The sequence below is a fragment of the Maniola jurtina genome, chromosome 7 (genome assembly GCF_905333055.1).
Source record: "Maniola jurtina chromosome 7, ilManJurt1.1, whole genome shotgun sequence".
In the NCBI taxonomy this organism is placed as follows: Eukaryota; Metazoa; Arthropoda; class Insecta; order Lepidoptera; family Nymphalidae; genus Maniola; species Maniola jurtina.
Genome location: NC_060035.1, coordinates 14,057,103 through 14,084,952, shown reverse-complemented (window position 1 = coordinate 14,084,952; position 27,850 = coordinate 14,057,103). Strand labels below are relative to the sequence as shown.

General features: G+C 36.8%; 1 protein-coding gene and 1 long non-coding RNA gene across 2 annotated transcripts in view; one reads left to right on the top strand and one right to left on the bottom strand.

The window, feature by feature from the left end:
- Positions 1–27,850, top strand: part of LOC123867096 — a 308,948-nt gene that overhangs the window by 239,538 nt on the left and 41,560 nt on the right. The window contains exons 5-8 of the mRNA XM_045908973.1: positions 7,153–7,286; positions 22,851–23,012; positions 25,161–25,274; positions 26,946–27,123. Of these exons, the coding sequence (XP_045764929.1) occupies positions 7,153–7,286; positions 22,851–23,012; positions 25,161–25,274; positions 26,946–27,123 (588 nt within the window). The remainder of the gene's footprint in view (positions 1–7,152; positions 7,287–22,850; positions 23,013–25,160; positions 25,275–26,945; positions 27,124–27,850) is intronic.
- On the bottom strand, positions 22–25,129 carry LOC123867110. Its single transcript, XR_006796329.1, has 3 exons — positions 24,979–25,129; positions 749–753; positions 22–33 (listed from the first exon to the last, which is right to left on the bottom strand). It is a non-coding gene; the product is annotated as an uncharacterized LOC123867110 (long non-coding RNA).

Here is a 27,850-nt window from a genome sequence, read left to right as displayed (position 1 = left end):
TTTAACAATCTAATATTCCATATTTAAATTTCGCTGTACCTCTGAGGTATCCCGTAACGCGGTCCCGATTTGAATTACAAAGTCAACCGTCGCCTTTTCACCGCGCCACCTGTGACGTCATGGCTCTCCCCTTCAAATGCGAAATATGACTCTTTCTATATTAAAGCCTATTTACACTTGATTCCTGAATCGTGTCAATCTACATATTACGCACTTACACAGACTTATATTTACGCACGACTCAAATAGCTTGACTTCATCATCACCATCAACCCATTGCCGGAGCACTACTCAAACTCCAAAGTCAAAGTCAAAATCAAAATCAAAATCATTTATTCAAAGTAGGTACAATTGTACTCCTTTTGATGGTCAGAATTTTTAAATTTATTTTCATTTTATTCAAAGTTTGCATTTGTGTAGTTTTTAAGATTTGTAAGATAATGATGTAATGGTGATAACGTAAACTTAAAATTAAAGCTACGAGGGTTCCGAACGTGCCCTGTTCGGAGAAGAAGCCCACAACAAACTCAGACGAGGTACTGAGCATGGGTTTTCTTTCAGAATGAGATAGAAAAGTCAACCACACAGACCACGTGTGGATTGGCAGACTTGAATGAATGGATGAATGAATATAATTTTATTGCACACAACAAAATTAGTACAGAAAACAAAAATATAAGCCGGTACAGTTTTACACTTCTTTAAAAACATTATAGATAACTCTGAGGTATGCAGCTTTCCTCACGACGACGTCTTCTTTTATCGGAAAAGCAAATGATATTTAATTTCTTAAAGCGCACAGAACCCCTAGAAGTTAGGATAGCGTGCCCGAACCCAGGACCCCATACCCTCCAAATGGGTGGCTACGTCTTAACCAGTAGGCTATCACTGCTTAAATACAAATAGCTTCACTTATTCAGCCCTAATTCGAAACAAAAACTGCTCTGATCCCATCAATTGACCTCTAAGCTATTTAAAAAGGAGGATTTCTAAAAATTTAATATTTTCTTACTTAATTTCATATGTAATAAACATCATAGATGCTGATGATACCAGCAACTTCACACGCGTGGATTTAGTTTTTTTTTAAATTCCTCGATGTTCGTCCACGGGATGCAGGTTATCACTGAACCTTTCGTCAAAATTGGTAAATTGAAAAATGAAAAAAAATGAAAAATATCTTTATTTACACTTAAAATAATTGCCTTAAAATAAACAACGATAACAACTGCGTTAGTTAAGTACAAACTGTGTTGCAGTTGTTAACGGCCACCTCCAGATTAACAAAATTAGGTACTAAAGACAAGAAAAATAAATATATATATATATATATATGTAACAATCTTAAAAATCAATGAATATTGTGTTAAGTTAATATGCATGTGTGTGTGTGTGTGTGTGTGTGTGTGTGTGTGTGTGTGTGTGTGTGTGTGTGTTAGTGTGTGAACGAACCATATTTGAATGAACCATTAATTGAATGAACCATAAAACAGACGAACACACTTTCTTATTTATAATATTATATATAGTACGGATATGTATTTGAAAGTGTGGATTATTACTCGTGTTTCATTGAACAAACCGTTACTGTTACCTACTGCAAATGTAGACTGAAATTATTCGCAAATTTTTAAACTTTAGTTCAGTTTTAACTTTTTAAATACATGATAATATAATATGTTTGGTAAACTGTTTCGTAAACGCTGACCTACTAAAACTAAAACCTAGCTACCAGTGTAAATGGGTCCTTAACGTATTTCTCCACTTTCGAGTCCGGGCCTGCTTTTAATAAAGCTATGCAGCGCAAAACTAAAATCTGGGTATAAGCAAGAGAATTAAATTATGTCCCGTTTGTTTGCGCTATATTTTTTGGGAGCAGTTAAATATAATAAAACTCACGCTGTTTATTGTGAGATTTATGCTGTGTAATTTAAATGTTTGTAAAATTTATTTAGCTTTTGTACCTACACATAGGCAATTTGCATTTAGGCCCGATTTTAACTTAACTCCTCAGATAAATTTTATCTGAGGAGTAAGATTTTCTATACAAAAACTGTCGGTCCTCAAATTTATTCTTTAGATAAAAGTTATTTGATGATTGAAAAGTATTTAAACTTTTTAGTATTTTAAAGTATCTAAATGTAGCTTTAGTTTTAAGTTAACGTAATTAAATCACCATTACAAATCTAACATTTCTGACCTTCAAACGGAGTACAATAGTACCTGCTATGAATAAATGATTTCAGTTTTGAGTTTTTTGTAAAAACTCAAAATAAAAATACACCGAATGTGTTTTTCTTTTTACGCCAAAAGTCTTTGTTTTAAATAAGGCGATTAAATAACATCCCTTTTTGTCGTTTAGGGTTCCATATTCCATGCCCTGAGGATACCTTTTAACCTTTCGCTATCCGTTCCCATGTCTGTCTGTTAGCGGGCTGTATCTCATGAAACGTGCCAGAGCGATGCAATTTTCACAGAGTGTGTTTATATTGCCGTTATACTAACATATACCTACCTGATAAAAACCAAGATGGCCAATTTCAAAATGACTTTAATGCAAATTACAAAGTAGGTACACACCTAGTGTTATATTATCTTGTAAGATGGTGTGGAACCCTTCATGTACGAATGCGATTCGCACTTGACCGCATTTATTTAAATATAAGTACGTACTCAAAATGAGCACGAATTGTTTTTCTTATCAACGCAAAAGTCTTTTCCAATATCTTTTTTTGATGTAAAAAAGTGTTTCACTTTTTGCGTGGGGTTGGCCCGTAATACCCACTTTATTTGGAATGTTTTTCTCTTTTCTTTACACAAATCCGCTTGTTGAATCGGATGAAATACAATATAACGGGGGCCGAGATGTGTTCGTGCGTTATATGTTATTGTTTGCTTAGTAGCTCTTGGAGACAAATGCTGAGCTTAGGGAAATTTTGCCAACATTAGATATTGTTTTTTTCAATTGCTTTTGCGAAATGAGGAATTCACTCAATGATTTTGTACTTATTTTGTGATTTTACTAAAATAAATAATTTACTAGATGAAACCCGTGACTTCGTCCGCGTGGATATAGGTTTTTAATCATTCGTTTCCCGGGGAAACTCTATGATTTTCCTGGGTAAAAAGCCTATGTATTAACTCAAGATATAAGCTATCACCATTCCAAACAGCCAAATCTGTTGAGTAGATTTTGCGGGAAAGAATAAAAACGCTCATACACATAATATAAACCGTCGCCTTTATGATATTAGTGTGATGATCCTTCATCGTCATTGCCATCATCTTAACCCATAGCCGGCCCACTACTGAACACTGAGTATCCTCTCAGCCATAGTTCATCATCTTTCTTTGACAACATTACGGAGCTGGAAATTACAGACATACATATTACCCTATATTATATTAATTAAATATAGACACGTTCTAGGTGTAGTATTATTATCCCTAAGAACCTACATCTACAAAATTGCATCGAGTGTGTGTGAGTTTTCAAACTATGGTATGATTGCCTGGTAGAGATTGCTCCAAGCAATAAGGCCGCCTTTGCACACAATTGTTTTTTTCTGTTTTCTTCTTACTGTGTTGTTATCCTTTACATGTGTTTTTGTGTGCAATAAAGTGTTTCTATCTATCTATCTATGTTGGAGCGCACTACGAATAAATCCCTCCTAAACACTAGGCTAACACCGCTAAAATAATTGTTAAGAAATTGTATTGAAATTGTTTGCACCACACAAACAATTTCAATAAAATTAGCCACGGTCTACACCTTCAGTTCTCTGAAAGGATTAGAGCAAATCCTCACACACCCGGCGGTACTTTGCGTTAAATACTTTGACCTTCCTGTAAGCACGTACGTTTGGCGATCCAGTTAATCCTAAAGCAGTTACTGATAGCAGTAGTTGTATGTGTAGATAATCTAACTAACTTTGTATTTAGAGACGTGGCAGGGATATGGTTGGGACATATGACAACATGTAATTATTTACGTATATCAACGATACATAAGTAACACACTAAAATAAAGAGACAATAAAACAAAAATCGTGACAATCGTCGCCCAAGAATACGTAAAAAAAGCTTTACAAAAGTTACAGTATGACGCTCGCAGCCACCTTTGAATATCACCGTCATTCTCTTGCTATTGGCTAAAATGTAATGCATTTTCTAGCAAACATACCATAAATTCAAACAATCATAACAATAGAGATTTAAATAATCGACCAATTGGACACCAAGTTATAAGCAACAAGCGATAGTTAGTTTTTTTTTTTTTTTTCAAAAATTATAGCCAGTGTCACTCGGAATGATGGAAGGATTCTAATAATGCTAATTAATACATCTAAATCTGGGTATGCTTTTAGAAGCTATGGTGGAATTAAAAAACCCATATGTATACCTACATGAATCCTGAAAACATTACATTTACTCTTTTTAACCCCCGACCCAAAAAGAGGGGTGTTATAAGTTTGACGTGTGTATCTGTGTATCTGTCTGTGGCATCGTAACTCCTAAACTAATGAACCGATTTTAATTTAGTTTTTTTTTTTTGTTTGAAAGGTGGCTTGATCGAAAGTGTTCTTAGCTATAATCCAAGAAAATCGGTTCAGCCGTTTGAAAGTTATCAGCTCTTTTCTAGTTACTGTAACCTTCACTTGTCGGGGGTGTTATAAATTTTTAATTTACACTTGTTTTGGGCAGTCGTTAAAAAGGAATGACCAGTCTAGTGTATACCTAGTAGTTAGATACCTAGTACATAGAGGTTGTAAATTCAAGCAAATTCCAATATTTGGACGCATCGAAGCTAGCATTGCCATGCATTACCTTACCTATATGCATAGTTACCTACACGATTTGGTGTAAACAGTGCCTAAAACGGAAAAATGTTTGCGACGAATCCCAGCAAGATTCACTCGTTAACTTCGCTCCAGTCAGTGTATTGACATTCACAGTTCGTTGAAGCCTGCTTGTTTTATTTTTTAGATAAATCTTGCGCGAAATAGCTGTGATTCGGTGATTCTGTTAGTCTTTTGCCCCTAAATATTATAAATGCGAAAGCGTGTCTGTCTGTCTATCTGCTACCTTTTCACGGATCGGCCGCTAAACCGATTTTGATGAGTACAGAGTTATGTTACATCCCGCAGATGGACATAGGCAACTTTTTATTGTTCCCAGAGGAAAACGGAAAATTAAAAAGCATAATCCGTTTAACATATTTTGACGAAATTTAGTACAGATCAAGCTTACATCCCGGGTTTTTTATACCGGAAAAGCAGAGTTCTCGTGGGATTTTTAAAAATCTATATCAACGCAGGAATCATCTAGTTTTTATATAAAACTGTTTTTGACCAAAGGTACAGAGATAACTTGCGTCACAGGTAAGGACATTGGCTACTTTTTATCGCGGAAAATCGAAGAGTTCCCCTTCGGATTTTTAAATAACTTAAATCCAAATGGACGAAGCGGGGGCATTATATAGTACCTAAATCACACTTTACACTAATATTATAAAGGCGACAGTTTGTGTGTATGTGTGTGTGTGTGTGTGTGTGTTTGTTACTCCTTCACGCAAAAACTACCAGACGGATTTGGCTGAAATTTGAAATGGAGATAGATAATATTCTGGATTGGCACATAGGCTACTTTTTATCCCGGAAAATCAAAGAGTTCCCACGGGATTTCGAAAACCCTAAATACACGCGGGTGAAGTCGCGGGCATCAGCTTGTAAACGTATAAATAAAAACACTTTACGCTTAAACCGCAAATCGTGTAATAACTTAACTGGAGCCGCTCGTAGCTTTGATAAAGTATAAACAATTTCCTTAATTAGCCACAGTCTACACCTCCGGGCCGCTCCGGGAAATAATAACTTTACCTACACACATGGCACACACACCGAGGTGAATGCTTAGAATGCTTAGACCTTTCCTTTGCCGTGTGCGAGAGCTACTAAGTTTGCCAATTTAGTTGGATAAATGCGAAAATAAAACCTAATTGTTTTAAATAAACTTTTTATTGAAAATATTACAATATAAAACTTAAAGATAGCCTAATCTAATAAATTCATCAAGTAGGTTATCGTACACAAATACAATATCAATTACTTTTGTCTCAGAAAATCAAAATCAGAGAGTTTAAATAGAATAACTTAAAATTTTATAAAACCCCCGACACAAAAACCTCATAAAAACTAGAAAAGAGCTGATAACTTTCAAACGGCTGAACTGATTTTCTTCGATCTTCTAAGAACACTCGATCAAGCCACCTTTCAAACAAAAAAAAAATAAATTAAAATCAGTTCATTCGTTTAGGAGCTACGATGCTACAGACCGATACACAGATACACACGTCAAACTTATAACACCCCTCTTTTTGGGTCGGGGGCTAAAAACTAAATACACGCAGACAAGGTTAACTAAATAAATCTTATCCATCCTATCGTACTAATATTATAAAACGCGAAAGTTTGTATGTATGGATGGATGTTTGTTACTCTTTCACGCAATGGACGGATTTGGCTGAGGAATGGAGATAGATTATACCCTGGATTAACACATAAGCTACTTTTTATCCCGAAAAATCAATAAGTTCTCACGGGATTTTTACAAACCTATATCCATGGGAACGAAGTCGCGGGCATCAGCTAGTAGGTATAAAGTGCAACTGCAATAACTTAACTGGAGCCGCTAAAGTATAACAATATCATTAATTAGCCACAGTCTACACCAGCGGGGAAATAATAACTTTACCTACACAATACACATACTGCTACACACACCGAGGCGAATGTTTAGTAGACCTTACTTACCTAAGCCGTGTGTGGAAGCGAGTGTTACTAAGTTTGGAAATTTAGTTAAATCGTTTACGAATCCAGCGATAAAATTCGAAAGTTTTTTAAATAAACTGTTTTTATTGAAAAAAAACTCACTAACTGACTGACCAACGCACCGTTCAAACCACTGGACGCATCGGACTGAAACACATACAGATAGCTATTATGACGTAGACATCCTCTAAGAAAGGATTTATTGAAAATTCAAGCCTAAAGAGGATAAAATAGGGGTTAGAAAGTTGTTTGGTCCCCACAGACGCAGTTGCGGGTATGAGTTAGTATTTCTGCTAATCACTATGTTTAATATTGTCCACAGAACTACCGCCAGATAAGCCAACAATCAAAGCAGAAAAGGGCTGGTACGCGTCAGGCGACTCGCTCCGAGCGCAATGCACCTCGCCGCCGGCTGATCCACCAGCTAATCTTACTTGGCTGCTCAATGGAAGAGACGTAAGTGTCTTAGACTTTTTACAGGACTTCGTCTGTGGTGGCGTTTGCTGGCGAGCGTGTTGTGACTTTTTGGAGTGTTTTTTTGTTAGAAGTGGCCGGTTTTTGTGTTCTGCTGGTGTTTATTGCTGGTGGAACTGACTGGGAAGCGCTCTAAAGGGGTGCCGCGTGTATGTTGGCGAGCGCCAGCACAGACGAAGTCCATACTTATACATATAGTTTCCCTAACTTGAAAATAACTACAAACTTGACATTGGCTAATCAGTGTAAAGCCAGACGAGAGAAAAAAAAAAAAAAAAAAAAGACTTTTTACAAGCTTCTATTCAAGTGCGATTATCAGACTTCATACAACTTTGAAAACATAGAAGTCTCAGGAGTTTTAGGTTTCCGTACCTCAAAAGGAAAAACGGAACCCTTATAGGATTACTTTGTTGTCTGTCTGTCAAGAAACCTATAGGGTACTTCCCGTTGACCTACAATCATAAAATTTGGCAGGCAGGTAGGTCTTATAGCACAAGTACAGGAATATAAATCTGAAAACTCCCAGTTTATGGTTACATCATTTAAAAAAAATTAAAATGTGTTTTAATTTTCAAAGTAAAATAACTATACCAAGTGGGGTATCATATGAAAGGGCTTTACCTGCACATTCTAAAACAGGTTTTTATTTTTTTATTTTTGTTTTATTGATTTTTATTTTTTTTGAATCCTCGGTGCGAGAGTCTGACTCGCACTTGGCCGGTTTTTTCCTAACATATTTTCTTTCACTGTTAAATCAAATTATTTGGAGCCTCGATTTTTGGGTTTTGGGTTAAAAATGCACATACTTTACTTCAAAAAGTTAGAGGTGCGTATCCTGAATCGAATCCGGGATCCCCAAATAATAGGCCGATATCTTAACCACTAGGCTATCACTACTTAGTAAAATAGAGGCATCAATTTCAGCTTCAAGCAATAAATAAAGTTACATCCTGAAACTAAAGCTGAAAAAACTTTTTTCATAGTCTTATCGATATTATATACTCAGTAGGTACTCAAAGTACCCTACAAGTAATTATCAATTAGTCGCTGACGTCTGCTGCAGTGACGTCGACGTGACGTCATGACGTCCCTGATTAATGAGTCTTCCCCTTTTATCGAAGCGCATTCGTTCCTCATCACTATAGAAAAAGTCTTTTAAATGAAATGTTATTTGAGCATCAGAAATTGAGCACGATTTTAAATGTCCGTGTCGAAATGCTCATTTAATGGAGTCGAAAAATTATTTACTAAATGTTTTTTTTTTATTCCAGGGGAACTCTATGATTTTCCGGGATTAAAGTTAGCGTATGTCCGTCCCCAGGATACAAGCTATCTCTATACCAAATAAGATAGAAACTTGCAAAACGGGCAGACCTTAAAAAATCTCGTGGAAACTCTTTGTTTTTCCGGGACGGAAAGTAAGGTAGCCTATGTTCGTCCCCGGGATGCAAACCAATCTCTATACAAATATTTACTATGAATAGGTACTATTTTAAGCGGATGGGCCATGAAAGGCTTACCAAACAGACAGACACACATTATAATATTAGTATAGATTTCATCACGCTTTTACTATAATTTTAAGAGCTCTTTTAAACCATATTGTACATATTATGTGTAATTGGTACAATAATATGACTGAATGTACTTCGAACTACCTTTGTGAACCTTTGCTACTTTACAACACTTGGTAAGTCGTTGAGCTAAGTCAGTACTCTGGTCCACTACAAAATATCTTCTTAGTTTTGAGTTGATCACGCAGAAAACAACCGAGCTCTCTTCATCACTCACCAAGTGACTCTGATCTTCTTTTTAGGGTTCCGTGCGTCAAAAAGGAAAAGGGACCCCTATAGGATCACTTTGTTATCTGTCTGTCCGTCTGTCATTTATGTGAAAAAAACCTATGGGGTACTTCCCGTTGACCTAAAATCATGAAATTTGGAAATTTTGACCTCATTACAAGTTAGCTCTTGGCTGCAATCTCACCTGGTGGTAAGTGATGAAGCAGTCTAAGATGAAAGCAGGCTAACTTGGGCTCAAAACAGCTTCCGTGTTCCGCCCCTTCACAATGCCTGATTCGTGTCGGGCGAACTCAATAGCGAATCGTACAAATATTGAGTGTGTCTTTTCTAGAGAAAATCTATTGTATTCTGTTCAATGCCATTGTTACTATTTGTACCGGTTCATTGGTTTCATTTATACATTTTTCGATGATGGAGACATTTTCATACAGATCAAAGTATTCATGGAATATTGTACCTATCTATCTCGATGATTATGACTAACTAGCGACCGCACACGGATTCGCTCGGAAAAATAGAAATCCTCTTTATTTCCCGTCCCGTAGGAACTCCGAAAAATGGAAAACTTAAAGGAAACATCCCTTGGCAAGTAAAATGCCCCTCACAATTAATAACCTATAACTGTCATGTCGAGGTCATGTCCAATAACGCTCTGAGGTAAGGCTAAAGATGCATCAAAATCAGTTCCATATTTTTAGAGGAAAATAACATTTCGTACTTCCAAAAAGCTATTCAATTTTCCAAAAAAAAATTGCATTCTAACCGCGCTGCATTCAAGTTTTAAATGGTTGAATATCATGTTAAAAAAATAAAAACATTTCTTCTTTCTAACACTTAAATATAAATTTGTATTCATAGCTCCGTAGCCCGTTGCAAGCTATAACTATATTTCACCCCAGTTCATTGTAAAATGAAATTCACTGTTTAAATCTATTATATCCTAGAAATTTGAAATCGCTTGACCTGGAAAGCCGAAATGTGCACAGAATTGGGTTTCCTTTATTACAAATTCACAGACATGCACGTAAGGACATAGTTTGGGGAATTTTCGGTCCTGAGAGCTATTATTTAAGCACTGCTTTTAGATTGCGATGTTGTTCGCTGACCAACTCTCTTGTCTAACGGCTAGTTACGTACCTACATTTTAAAGTATGGATTACTAGAGGATGCCCGCGACTTCGTCCGCGTGGATTTAGGTTTTTAATGATCCCGTGGGAACTGTTTGGTTTTCCCCGATAAAAAGTTGCCTATTCAGTAGTATTATATTATATACATTAGTTAGTGGAATTAGTTATTAGTGTTAGTTTCTAGAATATGTCTGCAAAATTTCATGGACTTTGGTTGCTTAATATTCAAATGAAATTGGAACTACGTTTGTATGGAGCGAGTGGCGGAGAGACCCCTCTTAAACTTGGCGCTAAGCGGGCTTGTATGTCGTAGGGAGGATGGACGCTGGAGCCAAGAACTGGCAATGGTGCCTACAGGTCGCAGAAGCTTGGGTGCACCTAGGCTTGCCGAACAATGTAACCTTTATTATGGCAAAGTAAACAAAGCTTAGTTTAAGTGGTTATCAAGAAAAACGCTGTGGCTTGGCTCTACCGGTGTGTGTTGCGCTTAAGAGTCTAAATCGTATTGTTAGTGGAGTGGTAAAATGCAAAAGGATTTGACAGCTCACCACATTATTGTCCCAAGAAAATCCACACCACCATCTACTCCAGATGGCAAAAGATGCTTTGTCATATGGCAATTTATAATAACACTAACTGTGGAACACACACTTTTTAGTTACACTAGAATAAAATTGCTAACAAAAATGAAAACAAAGGAAGTTACAGCTTGTCGTGTGCATACTGTTGCAGAACTACTCGGGATGCATCTCGCTTGAACAATCCACAATGTAACTCGGATGCACATTCTCATCCATACTTCCATACTAATATCCATACTTAATATTATAAATGCGAAAGTGTGTCTGTCTGTCTGTCTGCTACGTTTTCACGGCTCAACCGCTGAACCGATTTTAATGAAATTTGGTACAGAGTTAGCTTACATCCCGGGGACGGACATAGGCTACTTTTTATCCCGGAAAATCAAAGAGTTCCCGCGGGATTCATAAAGACTCATCCACTTAACCGATTTGTATGAAATTTGGTACCGAAGTATCTTGCATCCCTGTAAGTGTTTATATAAATATTATACTTACTAAAAATGCTATAAACTGTATATTATAGCACAATGATTGGCCTTACTCGCCTAATTTAATTTACTATGCTACCATGGTTTTAAAAAATGATGAATTTTGGACCTAAATAGCGCTACATGACTTTACTATTTACAGGAATTTTCTCTTACCTTTTTAAGGCTAAACCACTCAACCGATATTGACGAAAGGTTCAGAGATACCTACTTAGCTAGCTGTACATCCTGCAGTTGGACATTGAAAACTTTTATCGGCAAAAATTTAAGAAACCTTAACAGGGCTCTCTCCGTCACTCGTTTCATACAATCGTAGTTCCAATTTCATTTGAATATTAAGCAACCAAAGTCCATCAAATTTTGCAGACTTATTCTAGAAACAAATATCTGTGTCTGTGGTGTTTTAGATTTTTCTAAAAATATGTAGTTTTAAAATTACAGGGGCTCAAACATTTGTATGAAAATTTTTAAGACCGCGTAACTTTGAAACCGAATATTTTAACAGAAATCTGGAAAACCACAGACATAGATATTAGTTTCTAGAATATTTCGCAAAATTTCATGAACTTTGGTTGCTTAATATTCAAATGGAACTACAATTGTATGAAACGAGTGACGGAGAGAGCCCTCTTAATTCATGATGATGAAGTCGCGAACACCAGCTATTCATAATAATGTCATTCCTAAAATATATTGGCGTTTGTACATAACAAGTGTAAATTAAACATTTATAACACCCCCGACTAGTGAAGGTTACAGTAACTAGAAAAGAGCTGCTAACTTTCAAACGGCTGAACCGATTTTTTTGGATTGTACTTAAGAACACTCTCGATCAAGCCACCTTTCAAACAAAAAAACTAAATTAAAATCGGTTCTTTAGTTTAGGAGCTACGATGCCATAGACAGATACACAGATACATCGATACACAGATACACCCCTCTTTTTGGGTCGGGGATTAAAAATATAATTGGCCTGTTAAACTCTAAACTATGTTAGTTCAATAAAGGGTCAAACTTAATTATAATCAGTTAGTGCGGGGTATAGAAATAAATTTCACTTTGTTAAATTTTACTACACCCCAACCGACCATATAGAGACCCCCGTATATTGTGATAAAGCCCCCGTGTAAGCTCGTCCCATATCTCTTTGTTTGCGGAAGTTTATTTATTAACTGGTCTTAGCCGCTGGCGATTGTCACGACTCGATATTTACTAATTTAGAGCTGTTGTACCATTCGGGGATCACGAATTTGTGCACTGAAAGCTTACTGTTTTGCTCTGTATTTAGCATACGACTATTATTTCAACGGGAATAATTTACTAAATTCCAATAAGCTAAAATCATGTCTAATGCTCATGTTTCGGCCAACCCAATAATCCTTGAGAGCTCTGCACTGGAAATTGTAGATGAGTATTTATACCCGGGACACACAATCCAGCTACGAGTAGGTAGGGACATCTGATTTCCAGAAAGAGGTTGGCCGCTGAACAACGTTCGAAAAGCTTCAGGTGTATCGTCCAAAATTCCTCAATAGCTTGAAGACTAAAGTCATCGAACAGTGCATGTTGCCAGTGGTGACATGAGTTTGACCAAAATACAATAAGTATGGTCGCTACCATGCCATACCACACCATACCATACAATACCATACCATACCATACCATACCATACCATACCATATAATATGTGATATAGCGGCGTTGACCTCATAAGAAAAGTCAGAGTTACTCAGCGAGCGATGGCCAGAGCTATGATTGGAGTATCTCTACGTGATCAAATAAGAAATGAGGAGATCCGTTAAAGAACCAGAGTAAAGAAAGCCCAACAGGTTGCGAAATTGAAGTTTTAATGGACGAGGTGTATTTTTTGAAGAACCGATAGACGTTGCATTTTAAGGTACTAGAATGGCGACCTCACACCGGAATACGCAGCGTTGGAAGACATTAAGTGGGCATCTGACATCATCAGGTGGAACAATACTGCAGCGTGTGGAAGCTCCTACAAGAGATCTATCTCAAGATTTTGCCAAGAACAAAACCCAACCATAAGACACACAGCACGACCACAGCTTCCACAACTGTGTCAAAGAGGTCGCACTAACAAGATTTATTTGCAACAAATATAAAATTGAAGCAACAGAGTATAAACAAAAGTTTCCTAGAAGACAACATTGTGATTTTAAACATTCATAGTCTTATTGGATCTACAGATAGAATATTTACAAGTTATGCGATTTGTGAATGCATGCGGATCTCAGTGCGGATTCTTCAGCGGGGTATCTTGTGAGTAGGGTTTGACATTTGTAGCTGTACACTGTATTTGTATTTATTTCTGTGCTCCTGCAGAAAGTTTAATATAGCTTAAACTTCTTAATATAGCTTATCGCTTTATTTAACAAGTGTAAATTAAAAATTTATAACACCCCCGACGATCCAAAGTATTTGAGTTTTCCAAAACATCATTTTCAAATAAATAATTATGTATTTAGGCAACGTCCATCTTGACAGCTTGACATTTGTCTATTGACATAATATTAAGAACCTAACGGTTATCTAACCTTCTTTTCTACAAGAAAACTAGAAAAGAGCTGATAACTCTTAAACGGCTAAACCAATTTTTTTAGATTATAGCTAAGAACACTCTCGATCAAGCCACCTTTCAAACAAAAAAAACTAAATTAAAATCGGTTCATTCGTTTAGGCGCTACGATGCCACAGACAGATACACAGATACACAGATACACAGATACACAGATACACAGATACACAGATACACAGATACACAGACACACAGATACACAGATACACACGTCAAACTTATAACACCCCCCTTTTTGGGTCGGGGGTTAAAAAAAAGAAGAATATTAGTCATTTATAATCATGATTAACATTCTTTTTGAAAAAAATCCCTTTTCCCCTCCAACTAAGCGTTAAGCTTGTGCTAGGAGTGGGTACGACAATAGTGCAACGGATGGGGTTTGAACCGCCGACCTTTCGGGTTTCAGTCCGCTCCTATACGCATTGAGCTATTGAGGCTTATTATAATAATATTAAGCTTCTTATAGCTTAACTTTCTACAGTAGCACAAGTCTACAGGGTCTCTAGGGTCTAAGATTTTTAGTACCTACAATAAGTTGTACATTTCAAACATCGACGACTACCCTGGCACAGTGGTAAGCGTTATTAGTGGAGAGGCCCGGATTTGATTCCCGGTCGGGTATGGAATTTTATAATTTCCAAATGTCTGGTCTGGTCTGGTCTAGTCTGGTGGAAGACTTCAGTCGTGGCTAGTTACCACTCTACCGGCAAAGCCGTGGCGCTAAACGAATTAGAGTTCCGGTACGATGTCTCACAGAAACCAAAGGGATGTGGGTTTTATTGCCATACCCCTTCCAGGTTAGCCCGCTTCCATCTTAGATTGCATCATCACTTACCATTAGGTGAGTTTGCAGTCAAGGATAATAATGATGAGAGCAAAACTGAATATTATATGAAAGAGGCAATCGAGATAAAACCTCTCAAAACAGTGTAGAATCAGATAAACAAGCAAAATGGCTGGATAGAGAAGATCTCTTTCAAATAAGAACAATTTGTTGGCAAAACAATGAAACAGCGCAAAGATGCTCGAGCTGAAAACTTTTATTTGTGTTGCGAAGTTGGTAAAAGGGTGCTGTTTAATGATAAGAAAGTTTCCTTTACCTTGGGAGGTGGGTAAATAATGTAGTAGTGCACACGGGCGATTTTCGCTGAGAATACTAAAACGAAATAGAGTTAATTATTTTTAACTGACTGACTTGGTTATTATATGGTTATAATATATTCGATCCGTACATATATACATATAGATATACATACATGACACATGTATATGTATATGTCTGTATATATGTACGTAAGTATGTGTGTATATTTTACAGTGCCGTACCCAAATGTAGCCAACAAGGCACTAAGCCTCCCTGTCCGTCCGTCTGTCCATTTGTCTTTCCATCCGTCTGGCCGTCCGTCTGTCCGTCTGTCTGTCTTTTCGTCCGTCTGTCTGTCTCTCTATATCTCATGAACCGTAATAAGTAAAAAGTCACCTGTGTAGGTACCCTCTCTTCTTGTACTCTTGTGCGTTTTGTATCGATTGTCTTTCTATAATGCCATTACTTTGAAGTCATAAACTTTCGCCAGGACTTTTGCATTTCGACTCGCTTCCACAAAATAGAACGCAATTTAAACGCGTTAAAGTTGAGCACATCAATGGAACGACTTTAGTTCGTGATAATATAAGCGTTAAGACGGAGAGAGCAGCAATTTCACCGCGGAAAATATACGAGATAACGGATGGATAATTCCGTAAAGAAGACTGTAAACAGGGTTTCGTAGCGCGACGAATAAACTGTGTCGTGCGCATACCAATGAGGCCACCACAGAGGACGTTCGAGAGATAATATGCGAGACATCAACGCAGATATGTCATAATGGGAATATGATTGTGTTTGGGGAATATAGGTGAAAGATAATATTATGCATTATTTCACAGACTTTTTTTGATCTTCTTACTGTTTATGAAAATATTACAAAAACACTCATACATAACCTGATCTTATTACTGTACAAGTCAAGTCCGTGCGGAAAATGCTGAATAGCCGGGTTGATTGAAAACAAATTTTTTTCTAAAAATGTACGAGAAGCAGACAATAAGTGTGCGTTTTAAGCAATTAAATATAACTTGATTTAACGCGGATTGAAAATTTCATAAGAAACCTGCATGCCTGTGAGTTTTTCATATTGTTCACAAAGGTGTGTGAAGTCTGCCAGTCCGCACTGGGCTATGCCTTAAGCCCGCCTCATTTAAGATTGAAAGGAGAGCAGAACTCAGTAGATGAGTTTATCATGATGGACAATAAGATAACATCATATTATAGCTTCTTGAAAAGTCACGATTTTCTTATCACACTAACATTACCAAGGCAAAAGTTTGTGGGTATGTGTGTGTGTGTGTGTGTGTGTGTGTGTATGTTTGTTACTCCTTCACGCAAAAACTACTAGACGGATTTGGCTGAAATTTGGAATGGAGATACGTATAGATAATATTTCTGACAGTTGAATACCGATGTTGAATAGCGAGGTATCTTACATGAGAATAGTAATTTAATGACAAGTGTAAATTAAAAATTTATAACACCGACAAGTGAAGGTTACAGTAATAAGTAGAAAAGAGCTGATAACTTTCAAACGGCTGAACCGATTTTCTTGGATTATCGCTAAGAACACTCTCGATCAAGCCACCTTTCAAACAAAAAAAAAAAAACTAAATTAAAATCATTAGTTTAGGAGCTACGATGCTACAGACAGATACACAGATACACACGTCAATCTTATAACACCCCTCTTTTGGGTCAGGGGTTAAAAACCAATGATGTAGCTACTCACTCGTAGTTGAAAGTAATACTTTCAACTAAGTCATGAGGTACTAGAATAGAAACGTCGCACCGTAAAGAGCAACTTTGGTAGACCCTTCACTAGGTGTATACAAGGAATCAAACGAGTAGCAAGAAGCCGCTGGATTCAGGCGGCGCGGGCGTAAGACTGTGGCGTATGGAAGTCCCTACAAGATACCTATGTCCAGGAGTGGACGTCTATCGGCTGTTGATGATGAGCTGATGATGATTTTCAAGTTTCAGTACTATTCTTTTGCACATTTATTATCTTATAAAGTCAAGGCACACATCGAGTCAGTAATTCCATAAAGAAAACTGAAGACAGAGGGCGTAAATAATGCCTTGAATAAACTGTGTCGTGCGCATACCAATGAGTCTGTGAGACTTGAGACAACGTCGAAAATATATGGAAGATATCAACAGAGATCTTTAATAATGGAAATATGATTGTGTTTGGGGCGAAAACGATCTGAGGCGTCGTAACTTTGCACGCTGATGACTCTTTGCGTGTGAATAATGGATGTGTGTCTTCAAGAGTTATTTTATTCTAATCTACGAGTATTTATTATATTGTTTGCCTTACTTTAGTATATTCTGGGAACACTATTAGGGAAATAATATTGGATCTGTTTCTTATCTTCTGTTTAAGTTAAAGGTCCATAATAATATAAGGGAAATGTATACTGCTTCATGGAAGGATAGTAAGTAGGTATTTTGTTTTTTTTTTTTCATCTATTTAGATTTTCCACATCCTGCGACCTCCACAATAACGTTTGTCTCGTAAATGGGTTACGAAGATTATTATCACTTTATCAACGTTGGAAGTTTGCCAGCCTTAGATTAGGTTAAAGAGTATTTCATAATGCATGAGAACTGCCTAGACATAAAATACGAAGAGTAAATTAATTTTAGTGTTTCGATCAACGCCTCGCTGGTTCACTACTGAGTATGGATCGCCTCTCAGAATAAGGATTGTAGACACAATCTACCACGCCTGGTCTAGTTCGTATTGGCAGATTTCGCAGTTCACACACCTTTGAGAAGATAACAGAGGTAATGGTACACATCAGGTAATAAAACACATCAGGTATATCTAAGAGGTAAAATCTGCAGAAGGCCCAGAAAAAAATAATATTCTTTTATTTTACCATTTAAGAAATACACAGAGGACAAATCTCTGCAATTAATTTACTTAGAAAAAAAACTCTCCATTTTACCTTCGCAAAAAAATGTTCTTTCATTCATTTCCGGCTATGATTCGCGCGCACAATCCAAACGGCGCGGAGGCAAAAGTGTCATGCATGGAAAATTTATTCAAGTCCCGTCCTTCCTGGACCTTTGTGTTGCTAATTCAATTTTATTATTTTTTTCCCGTTCTGTTTCTGTATGTCATTAACTACGCTGTAATTTAACCAGCAATTTGACCGAAAAATTTCTAATTTAAGGAAATGTTTTTCCTTAAATTAGAAATTAGAAAATAGTATGTATTGTATGAAAACGATTTCATACAATACATACTATTTTCTAATATTATATATGCGAAAGCATTTGTCTGTCTATCTGTTAGTCTGTTCACGGCGCGGACGCCAAAGTGTCATGCATGGAAAATTTATTCAAGTCCCGTCCTTCCTAGACCTTTGTGTTGCTAATTCAATTTTTTTCATTTTTTCCATTCTGTAGGTCATTAACTACGCTATAATTTAACCAGCAATTTGACCGAAAAATTTCTAATTTAAGGAAATCTTTTTCCTCGTTTTCATACAATACATACTATTTTCTAATATTATATATGCGAAAGCATTTGTCTGTCTATCTGTTAGTCTGTTCACGGCGCGGACGCCAAAGTGTCATGCATGGAAAATTTATTCAAGTCCCGTCCTTCCTAGACCTTTGTGTTGCTAATTCAAATTTTTTTATTTTTTCCATTCTGTAGGTCATTAACTACGCTATAATTTAACCAGCAATTTGACCGAAAAATTTCTAATTCAAGGAAATCTTTTCCTCGTTTTTATACAATATATCCTACTAATAGTATAAATGCGAAAACATTTGTCTGTCTTTCCGTCGTCTGCTTGTTTATACCTTTTCACGGCCCATTTTGCCAAAATTTATTAAGTACAAGCTAGCTAGTATCTCGAAGACGGATAGTTGTAAGCTTAATGAAGTTAAATAAAGCTGCATTTTTCTATCAAAATTGGTCTATTTAAATTTTAGACCCATACTCCTTGACCCATATTCTTCAGAAGACAGTACTTTACTAACATTACAATCTAGCCTACAAATAGCGCTAATAAGCAATATTATATTAACCTAAACTTATAAAAGTACTTATATCTAAGAATCGGTCCATTAACATTATCTTAGTTTACAGTTAGTTTTCATTGAAAGACACTTTGTTCTTGTGTTCTTTGAGCATATTCTTCGAGAATATCAAAATAACCTAAGAAGTAGCTTAGAATTTTAAACTAACAGCTTTATTATTTGCCTCTATTGCCTCCATTTACATATTTAATAGCGTCGATAGCTTACGACAGGCTGTAGACGTTTATAAATACAGCTTGGCTTGCCCTGCTGTACGATCGTACGACGTCAAATGATTGAGCGTTGTCATCATTCACTCTACCGTGCTCACGGTAAAACGGTTTTATAGGAAATAGTGATGTCAGTGATAGATATCGATAATAACAGCCTTATCTTAGTGGGGAGCTTTATTTCGCAAATTGAGTATTAAGATGCTGCTTGAAGGGATGACATATTTGAGCTGTGAATTGGGATGAAGGAGATTCATGATAGAGAATGGGAATAGGTGAAAAATAACGTTACTATTTTTGAACTAAATCATATTTCAATTTGTTATAAATAGGTACTTATCAAGTTTTTACAGGAACCATCCATTTTAACTGACTTTAAAATGTGGAGGTTCTCATTCTGATTCGTATTTCGTAGATATGACCTTAGTTCTCAAAACTGCATAAATCAGAACAGTATTCAAGTTTTAGGAATGACATATTTCTGTTGTTCTATAGAGACTTTACGCTTTGAATATAAAGGGTGTATTTTCTTTATATTTTTTTTAATATTCTGTACTGGAAGTGGCAGTGACATGTCTGGGTCATGTCACGTGTCACACTTTCTTGTCACGTATGTCACCAGCTGCTTTAGTGACGGTTGACGTGTCTGTGACTTAATTTAATACATTCTTGCCTTATGTAGGCTTCTCTGTTTTATAAGGCAAAAGACGAAAGTCTAATGAAAATAAACACTTCTTCGTTGCGTAGGATACATTTTTTTTAATTTATAGACTAACGCTTTGTTGCTATCAGACTTATTGGCAAGTGATGATGCAGCCTAAGATGGAGAACGCTTGCCTAGAAGATGCCTATTCACTCTTGACATGAAGGTATCCATATTAAAATCGGAGGAGAAAACTGATGTTGGAACGGCGTTCCATGTTATCCTAGCGGTTCGAATTAACAACGATGAGGCAGATCACTTTTTACGTGTCCGTGGAATTTGGACGAAAGTCTGTCGAACTACGTACTCCGCCCGTTGCCACTTCGATTTCGCAAGTCTATCAGTGCATAGCTTTATTAAAATGTTCATGGGCGGCGGTAATCACTTAACATCAGGTGACCCACCAGCTCATTTGCTCGCTATTTTATTATAAAAAAAACTAAAACTCAAGAGTGAAAAATATCAATCCGAAAAATGAAAAGTGCAAATATCTACATTTTATTTTATCAAAAATTCGAGATTTCTGCATTCGAATCTTGCTGAATATACCTATTAGGGTGACGCGACGTTAGCCCACGTAATGACAGTAGAATAGAAAAGAATAAAACGGAATTAGCAACACAAAGGTCCAGAGCGGACGCTGCTTGAATAAATTTCTCGTACATGACTTTTTACCTCTACGCCATGTCTACGACTTTTGGGTTTCGAGCGTGTAATACTTACTAGCAACCTGAAAAATGTTTTCCTTCCACATTTATTCAATAGTCTCTTTATCTCTACATATTATTCCTAATTGCTGAGGGTGGAGACCTGCTTTCATCACACGGTGAAAGTTTGTACGTATGTATGTATGTATGTTTGTATCCAGATTCTGTGTGTTCCATCGTAGCGCCTAAACTACTGGGCCGATTTTGATGAATGAGGTCTCAATTGATTCGTTGTAAAGGTCCGGGTAACATAGACTATATTTTATACGAAAAAAAATTGACCTAACATCAAAAACGTGGGGGTCCCCAAAATATTTTTTTGCTTATGTATAGAGTTGGATGTCAAATGAAAGAGAAGAAAATTCTGAGGTCTGAGTTGAAAATTCTGAGTGATATAAATGCACTACAATATTAAAATATACCAAGCGACAGAAAAACAATGAATGTGTATATTTTTTAATATTACTATAATATTTCAGCGTTTATTAAGACGATCGTAGTCGGGTTTTAGTTTTCAACTTCATCTTGTTCCTATAAAAACAACAGTAGTCATCGTATAAGTGAATATTTTTCAAGCTTTAAAAAAGACTTTTGTCTAAAAGTGACCGCCTGTAATTATGAATAATATAGATAATATAATTACCTACTTAGAGATGACTGTTCTCGAAACCACGTTATATCATTTGAGTTAATAGTGTTTATCTATTTGTATAGATAAAAGCTTCGTCCCATCCCGAGAGTATCTTGTTCAAAATAATCTTTATATCGAAGCGTGGGCAAATAATACATGAGGACGTTACAAAATTCTATTACTGCGGAGACTCTCGGGACAGACGACGAGGCGTACCTATTGTCTTATTTTAGACGGCTGGGGAATATTGGAGGCTTAAGATACCGCCAGTCATGAAAAGAGTTTTAGTAGCAAACTAGTTTAATTGAACTGTATTTTTAACCCCCGATCCAAAAAGAGAGGTGTTATAAGTTTGACGTGTGTATCTGTGTATCTGTCTGTGGCATCGTAGCTCCTAAACTAATGAACCGATTTTAATTTAGTTTACTTTGTTTAAAATGTTGCTTGATTGAGAGTGTTCTTAGCTATAATTCAAGGAAATCGCTTCAGCCGTTTGAAAGTTATCAGCTCTTTTCTAGTTACTGTAACCTTCACTTGTCGGAGGTGTTATTAATTTTTAATTTACACTTGTAGATAACGGATACATACCATGATTTATTTTACGATATTGATCTGTCAACTCAGTTGCATGAGTTGTGGTCACGGACGAATAGTTTGACGACTTTTTTTTAATTTTAATTTTTAGCCAGAGCTACTTTCGTGGCGCAGTGTTGAGCGCTGTGGTTTATAAGTTGCCCAGCGTGGTGGATTTCTTCTTCTTGTTCTTCTTTGTTAGCCCTTATTTATCCTTTGTTGACGAGCCTCCTCTAAGTTTTGCCCGCAAGGTGGTGATGCGTCGCGATGTTGCGATGTTGCGGTGGACAGTGGCCTTCATATTTTTAAACTAGATCCGCGTTTAGTACTGGTCTGGCGATGGGTAAGCCGTGCCGCCAAGCGATTTAGCGTTTCCGTACGATGCCGTGTTGAAACCAAAGGCGTATGGATTTAATAACTATCATACCACTCCCAGGTTAGCCCGCTTCTATCTCACTGCATCATCACTTACCACGAGGTGAGATTTGGACGCAATTTGGTACACGGTTAGCTTATATCCCGGGGACGGACATAGGCTACTTTTCATCTCGGAAAATCAAACAATTCCAGCGGGATTCTCAAAAACCCTTCCGCTTAAGCGATTTGTATGAAATTTGGTACCGAGGTAGCTTGCGTCCGTGTAATTGACATAGGCAACTTTTTATCCCGGAAACTCAAACAGTTCCCACGGGATCTTTAAAAACCTAAATCCACGCGGACGAAGTTGCGGGCATCCTCTTGTTAAATTTAAAGATGGGATGAGCTGATGATAATGATGACGAAGATCAATCAATCAATCAATATCATTTATTCATTCTAAGGTTCCTAAACTATTACAGTGCACAAATAGTTATTCTAAATATTATTTTACAATATTTTCCTATGTACTATTTGTTAGTAGATGTGCCTTATAAACAGTAGGTATACAATGTTAAAAAGTTGGTAAGAATTAAGAAGATGTAATTATATTGTTCCAGATCCAAGGCAAACCAATAATACAGCAAAGGATTCTACCCAGTCCGGCTATCTCGATCGACCTGCCGCGGTACGATCGCAGCACTGCAGCGCCTGGGGATGAGAACAGCAACATCATTTTCAGTCCATGGAAAGCGTTCGGGCCTTTTGTTGATACTGTACAAGTAAGTAAACATTATAAGATGTTCATACAAACATTACATATAATACATTATACATTCATTTTACACATTTATTACATTATACATTCGCTCCATACAAACGTAGTTCGACTCTCATTAGAATACTAACCAATCACACTCAATGGAATTTTATAGAAACGTTCCGGAAAGTAATATCTATGCCTGTGGTTTTCCAGATTCCCGTTAAAATATCCGGTTTCAAAGTTACATGGTCTTAAAAATTCACATACAAATCTTTGAGCCCTTGTATTTTTAAACTACATATTTAAAAAAAAATCTTAAACACCACAGGCACAGTTATTAGTTTCTAGAATATGTCTGCAAAATTTCATAGACTTTGGTTGCTTAATATTCAAATGAAATTGGGACTGTATGGAGTAAGTGACGGAGAGAGCCCTGTTAATATTCAAATGAAATTGGGGCTACGATTGTATGGAGTAAGTGACGGAGAGAGCCCTGTTAACGCATTTGCTGACTGAGCGCCACGCACACTATACCAATATGTACGTACTCACACAAACATAGCCAAACGGTCTTCTTGAAATAGCGCATCTGATGTTTATGGTAATGATAATGTGCAGTGATAGCCTAGTGGTTAAAATTATGTCGTTTTCCTTTTCGGGGACTCCAAGGTTCTATCCCAGGTACGCGGTTCTAATTATAAGAATTACAAATCAGAGATTCTCTTCAAATAAAGATATTTCAATTTTCAATTACTATAATAGTACTTAAATTATTTCAGTCAGTCAGGTATTTTTAGTCTTGATATTCTTTCTTGTTAGCTATCACCTACCCACGCATCCTTAGTAAACTAAAGTCCATCTCAAAAAGGGGATTTATATAAGTATTTTTAATATTTCATTTTATGGAATCGTATAATTGAAGATTCCTAGAATCAAACGCAGTAAAAATATATAAAAGAAACTAGAGCTGCTTGCCATAAAAATAGCAAAGGTCTTTAATTTTCACGTTTCTTAGAAACAACTTCAGTTCTTGAGCACTATCTTCAAATACAGGATTTTTTAATTTTTTTCACGTTTTTTTTGTGGTATACCTTATCATCAGTACTATCACGTGTCTTAATAATTGCTAGCCTTCTGGTTACACCTGGTATATTTAGACTACATTCTAAAAGAGCACTCAATCATTTAATCGACGCAAGGGAAGTATCTGACTTCGCTATAAAATTTTGAGCCTTAATTAATCACAGCCTCATTTCTGTTTTGCGCATGAAAATATAAACAATAGCCCGAAAGTAATCTAAGGCGTAACTAATTCATGTCTCGATGGTATTCGGCGATTCGAGATTTTCTCCCAACAATTATTATTATACTCTAATTGGTTACTGACAGTGATTAATGTTTCTTCCCTAACAAACGATGTTTTGGCTCTCAATCATTTCGATTTCTTGAACATATTCATTATCGCGAGTAATACAGTTCCTTGTTGTCTCGATGAGTGGCCAATAAAGTTATTATAATATCATTCGGATGAAACGGCTCCGAGAAATCTTGAATGTTTCTTCTATGATAATGTTATGGATAAATAGTTTAAGTATATCCACTACTTTGTTATTATTGTATTTTTAACTGGTACTAGCTCATTATCATCATCATTGTCAACCGACAGACGTCCACAGCTGGACATAGACTTCTTGTAGGGTCTTCCACACCCCCTGGTCCTACGCCGCTGGATTCAGCGGCTCCCTACGACTCGTTTCATGTCGCTCGTCCACCTAGTGGGAGGTCTTTCCGGTACCTTAGTACCTTGGAATCCAAACTTCTATCAGTTTTTCGAACTATGTGTCCTGCTCATTGCCACTTCAGCTTTGCAACCCCTTGAGTTATATGCCCGTCACTCTGGAGCTTCTACAGATCTCACAATTTTAGATTTGATCACGTAGAGAAACTCCAACTCTGAATTTTATTTTGAGTGACCAACCAATCACTAACAAGTTAGTACGGAAAACATAGGCTCATATGTGATTGGTTGGTCACTCAAAATGGTTAACGCCACTGACTTTTTGTCTTCGTCATTTGTATGGGATTTCGTAACAGAGAGAGTCCTATATTAACTTCCTTCCGTGGATAGAATATACTTAAGTAATTCATTGACTGATCTTGTTTCCAGGATGGAGAGATACTGCCGAGTCAAGACACGGTTGTTTTTCCAACGCAGAAAGGTCAGGACAACATGGATGAAGACATCACTGATCCTATACCTACTGTAGAGTCATCTAAAAAGGTATATTAATCGTTAATATGAACAGGTTCATTTAAAATTATTGGTTATAAACTCCCCAAACATTTTTTAGGGTTCCTAACCGAAGGGTGCCAACGGAACCTTACTAAAAACTCTCAATTTCACATGAGTACATGATACAGTAGGTACAATCCTGAGCTTTAAGCCTCATCCAAACCTACGCGATCAAAACGACTGCAAAGCGGAAACTTCCCACGATATTTAATCGTTTCATGAATTCCTACGTAAACACCTACCTACACCTGTGTGTATAGATTTGCGTCGTACTCGTGGATGCTCCCGTTTCGCGTCCCGCATCCCGTTTTCATGACGCGCAGGTGTGGCCGTAGCTTCAACATTACTAAATCACTTTATAAAGACACAAGCCAAACCCAAAAATTTGTTAAGAATTAAAACCCATATTATACTACGCGAAAATGCAAATAAAATAAGTATGTGGTTTATGTTATTACAGCAAAGATCATGAATTTCAAGTAATACTTAGCTTACGTTAAATTAATAAATGGCTTCAACAAAACGCCCCAAATCAAAACTAACCAACACCGCCTTTGTAAACTTGTGCAAATTGGATATTCAAGTTATTCAATAACTTCAACATCCACACAGCAGATCGAATTCGCTCAAACTACTCAAAGTTTAAGACAACAAGACAAGAACTTAGAACCCAACATCCTCACCACTAAGTAATTATACTAGTTATTATATCTTTACATATTATCTAACTACCATTTTGTATTTTAAAGTATCATCCAAACCTACGCGACCAAAGCGACTACAAAGCGGGAACGTCAGCCTCGAGGCGGTCGCCTCCCACGATATTAATTAATACCTACGTGACTACAACGTGGTTTGACCGCGTCTGGAGAGTGAAACGCACGTCTCTAGTCATCAGCAATAATAGACTAACAGATGACGTTCGCAATTCGCATTGTAGTTGCGTAGGTGTGCACGTACCTAGAGATTCGCGTTGTGGACACTCCCGCATCGTGACCCGATCCCGTGTTCATGACACGCAGGTGTGGCCGTAGATTTAGAAAGAAAAGAAAGAAAAAACTTTTGTTTTTTGCAAGCTATCTATTCATTACTTTCTATCTATTCATGTGGGAAAAATAACTAGCTGCGCGATTTTACGCCTACCAATCATAGCTTACGTACCAGTTGACAGTGGTACAAATAAAGGAAAAAATCTTTAAACCATGAATTTGTGGTTCACACAAAAAAAATTAAAATGTGTTCACGAAAATTCACTAAACAGTAATTCACACGTACAGAACACATAATATAGATGGCGCAAACCGTTATTAACTTGCAGAGTTCTACATAAAGGTGTTAGGTAAATCTTGTACGTTGGTACGGAACACTTCGTGTGTGAATACGACTAACACTTGACCGGTTTTTAACGCCCGACCCAAAAAGAGGGGTGATAAGTTTGACATGTGTATCTGTGTGTCAGTCTGTAGCATCGTAGCTCCTAAACTAATGAACCGACTTTAATTTAGTTTATTTTGTTTAAAAGGTGGCTTGATCGAGAGTGTTCTTTCTGTAATTCAAGGAAATCGCTTCATTCGAAAGTTATCAGCTCTTTTCTAGTTACTGTAACCTTCACTTGTCGGGGGTGTTATAAATTTTTAATTTACACTTGTTATTTGTTAGGTGGCATCAATAAGCCAGCTGTCGTTCATGGTGAGGCCAGACAGCTTCGAGCGAGGACAGCTGAGGCTGACCTGCATCTCCACAGTCCACTCTGTGTACAACGAGCAGGCGGAGCTCGTGATAAACGAGGAGCGACCTCAAATCGCCTCGGTACTTGGTACCAGGGACCGGTCCTCAGGTATGTGAATATATATAACAGATAAAAATAGGGTCATATAACATAACCGTAGGTCATAACATATCCATAGTGTAACGTAAAAAAACTTTTTTTGTATATCTACCTGCTCACATAGCGAGCAATCGAGCAGGTGGGTGACCTGTGATATTAAGTAGGTAATTACTGCCACCCATGAATGCTTGCAGTACCAGAGGAACTGCCAATGCGTTACAATTCAGGATATTATTGATCCACCAGTTGAGTAATCTTATGTTAAAATTGTATAAGTATACTTTTATAACATAGCCTGTAAGTTCCATTTAAGTGGAAATTCCTTTGTGCATGGAAAAAATATCTTGCACAATGGATGGTCGAAGTACATCAGGCATCCAGATGGTGAGGGTGAACTGCATACGGTGCGATTGTAGAAAATTAAAGGTGGAATAAGGTCAAACAACCTCCTCAAAACACTCCCCGTTATAAAGTTGACAAAAATGTGTTTATATAAGAATTTTTAAACTGTATTTACCTAATAAAAATGTAGATCACTCATTTTTTTTTAAATATTTGTCAGTAATAATATAGTTGATTTAACACTATTCGATTTGTATTAAACCCATTCATCAGTCCATCAAAAGCAATATACCTACCATTGCATTGAAGTTATAAATTATCGTTCGAATATAAAATTGTTAAACGCAATTCGAGATGTGTAAAATTATATTCGAAAATGTAATTTAACGCAGCA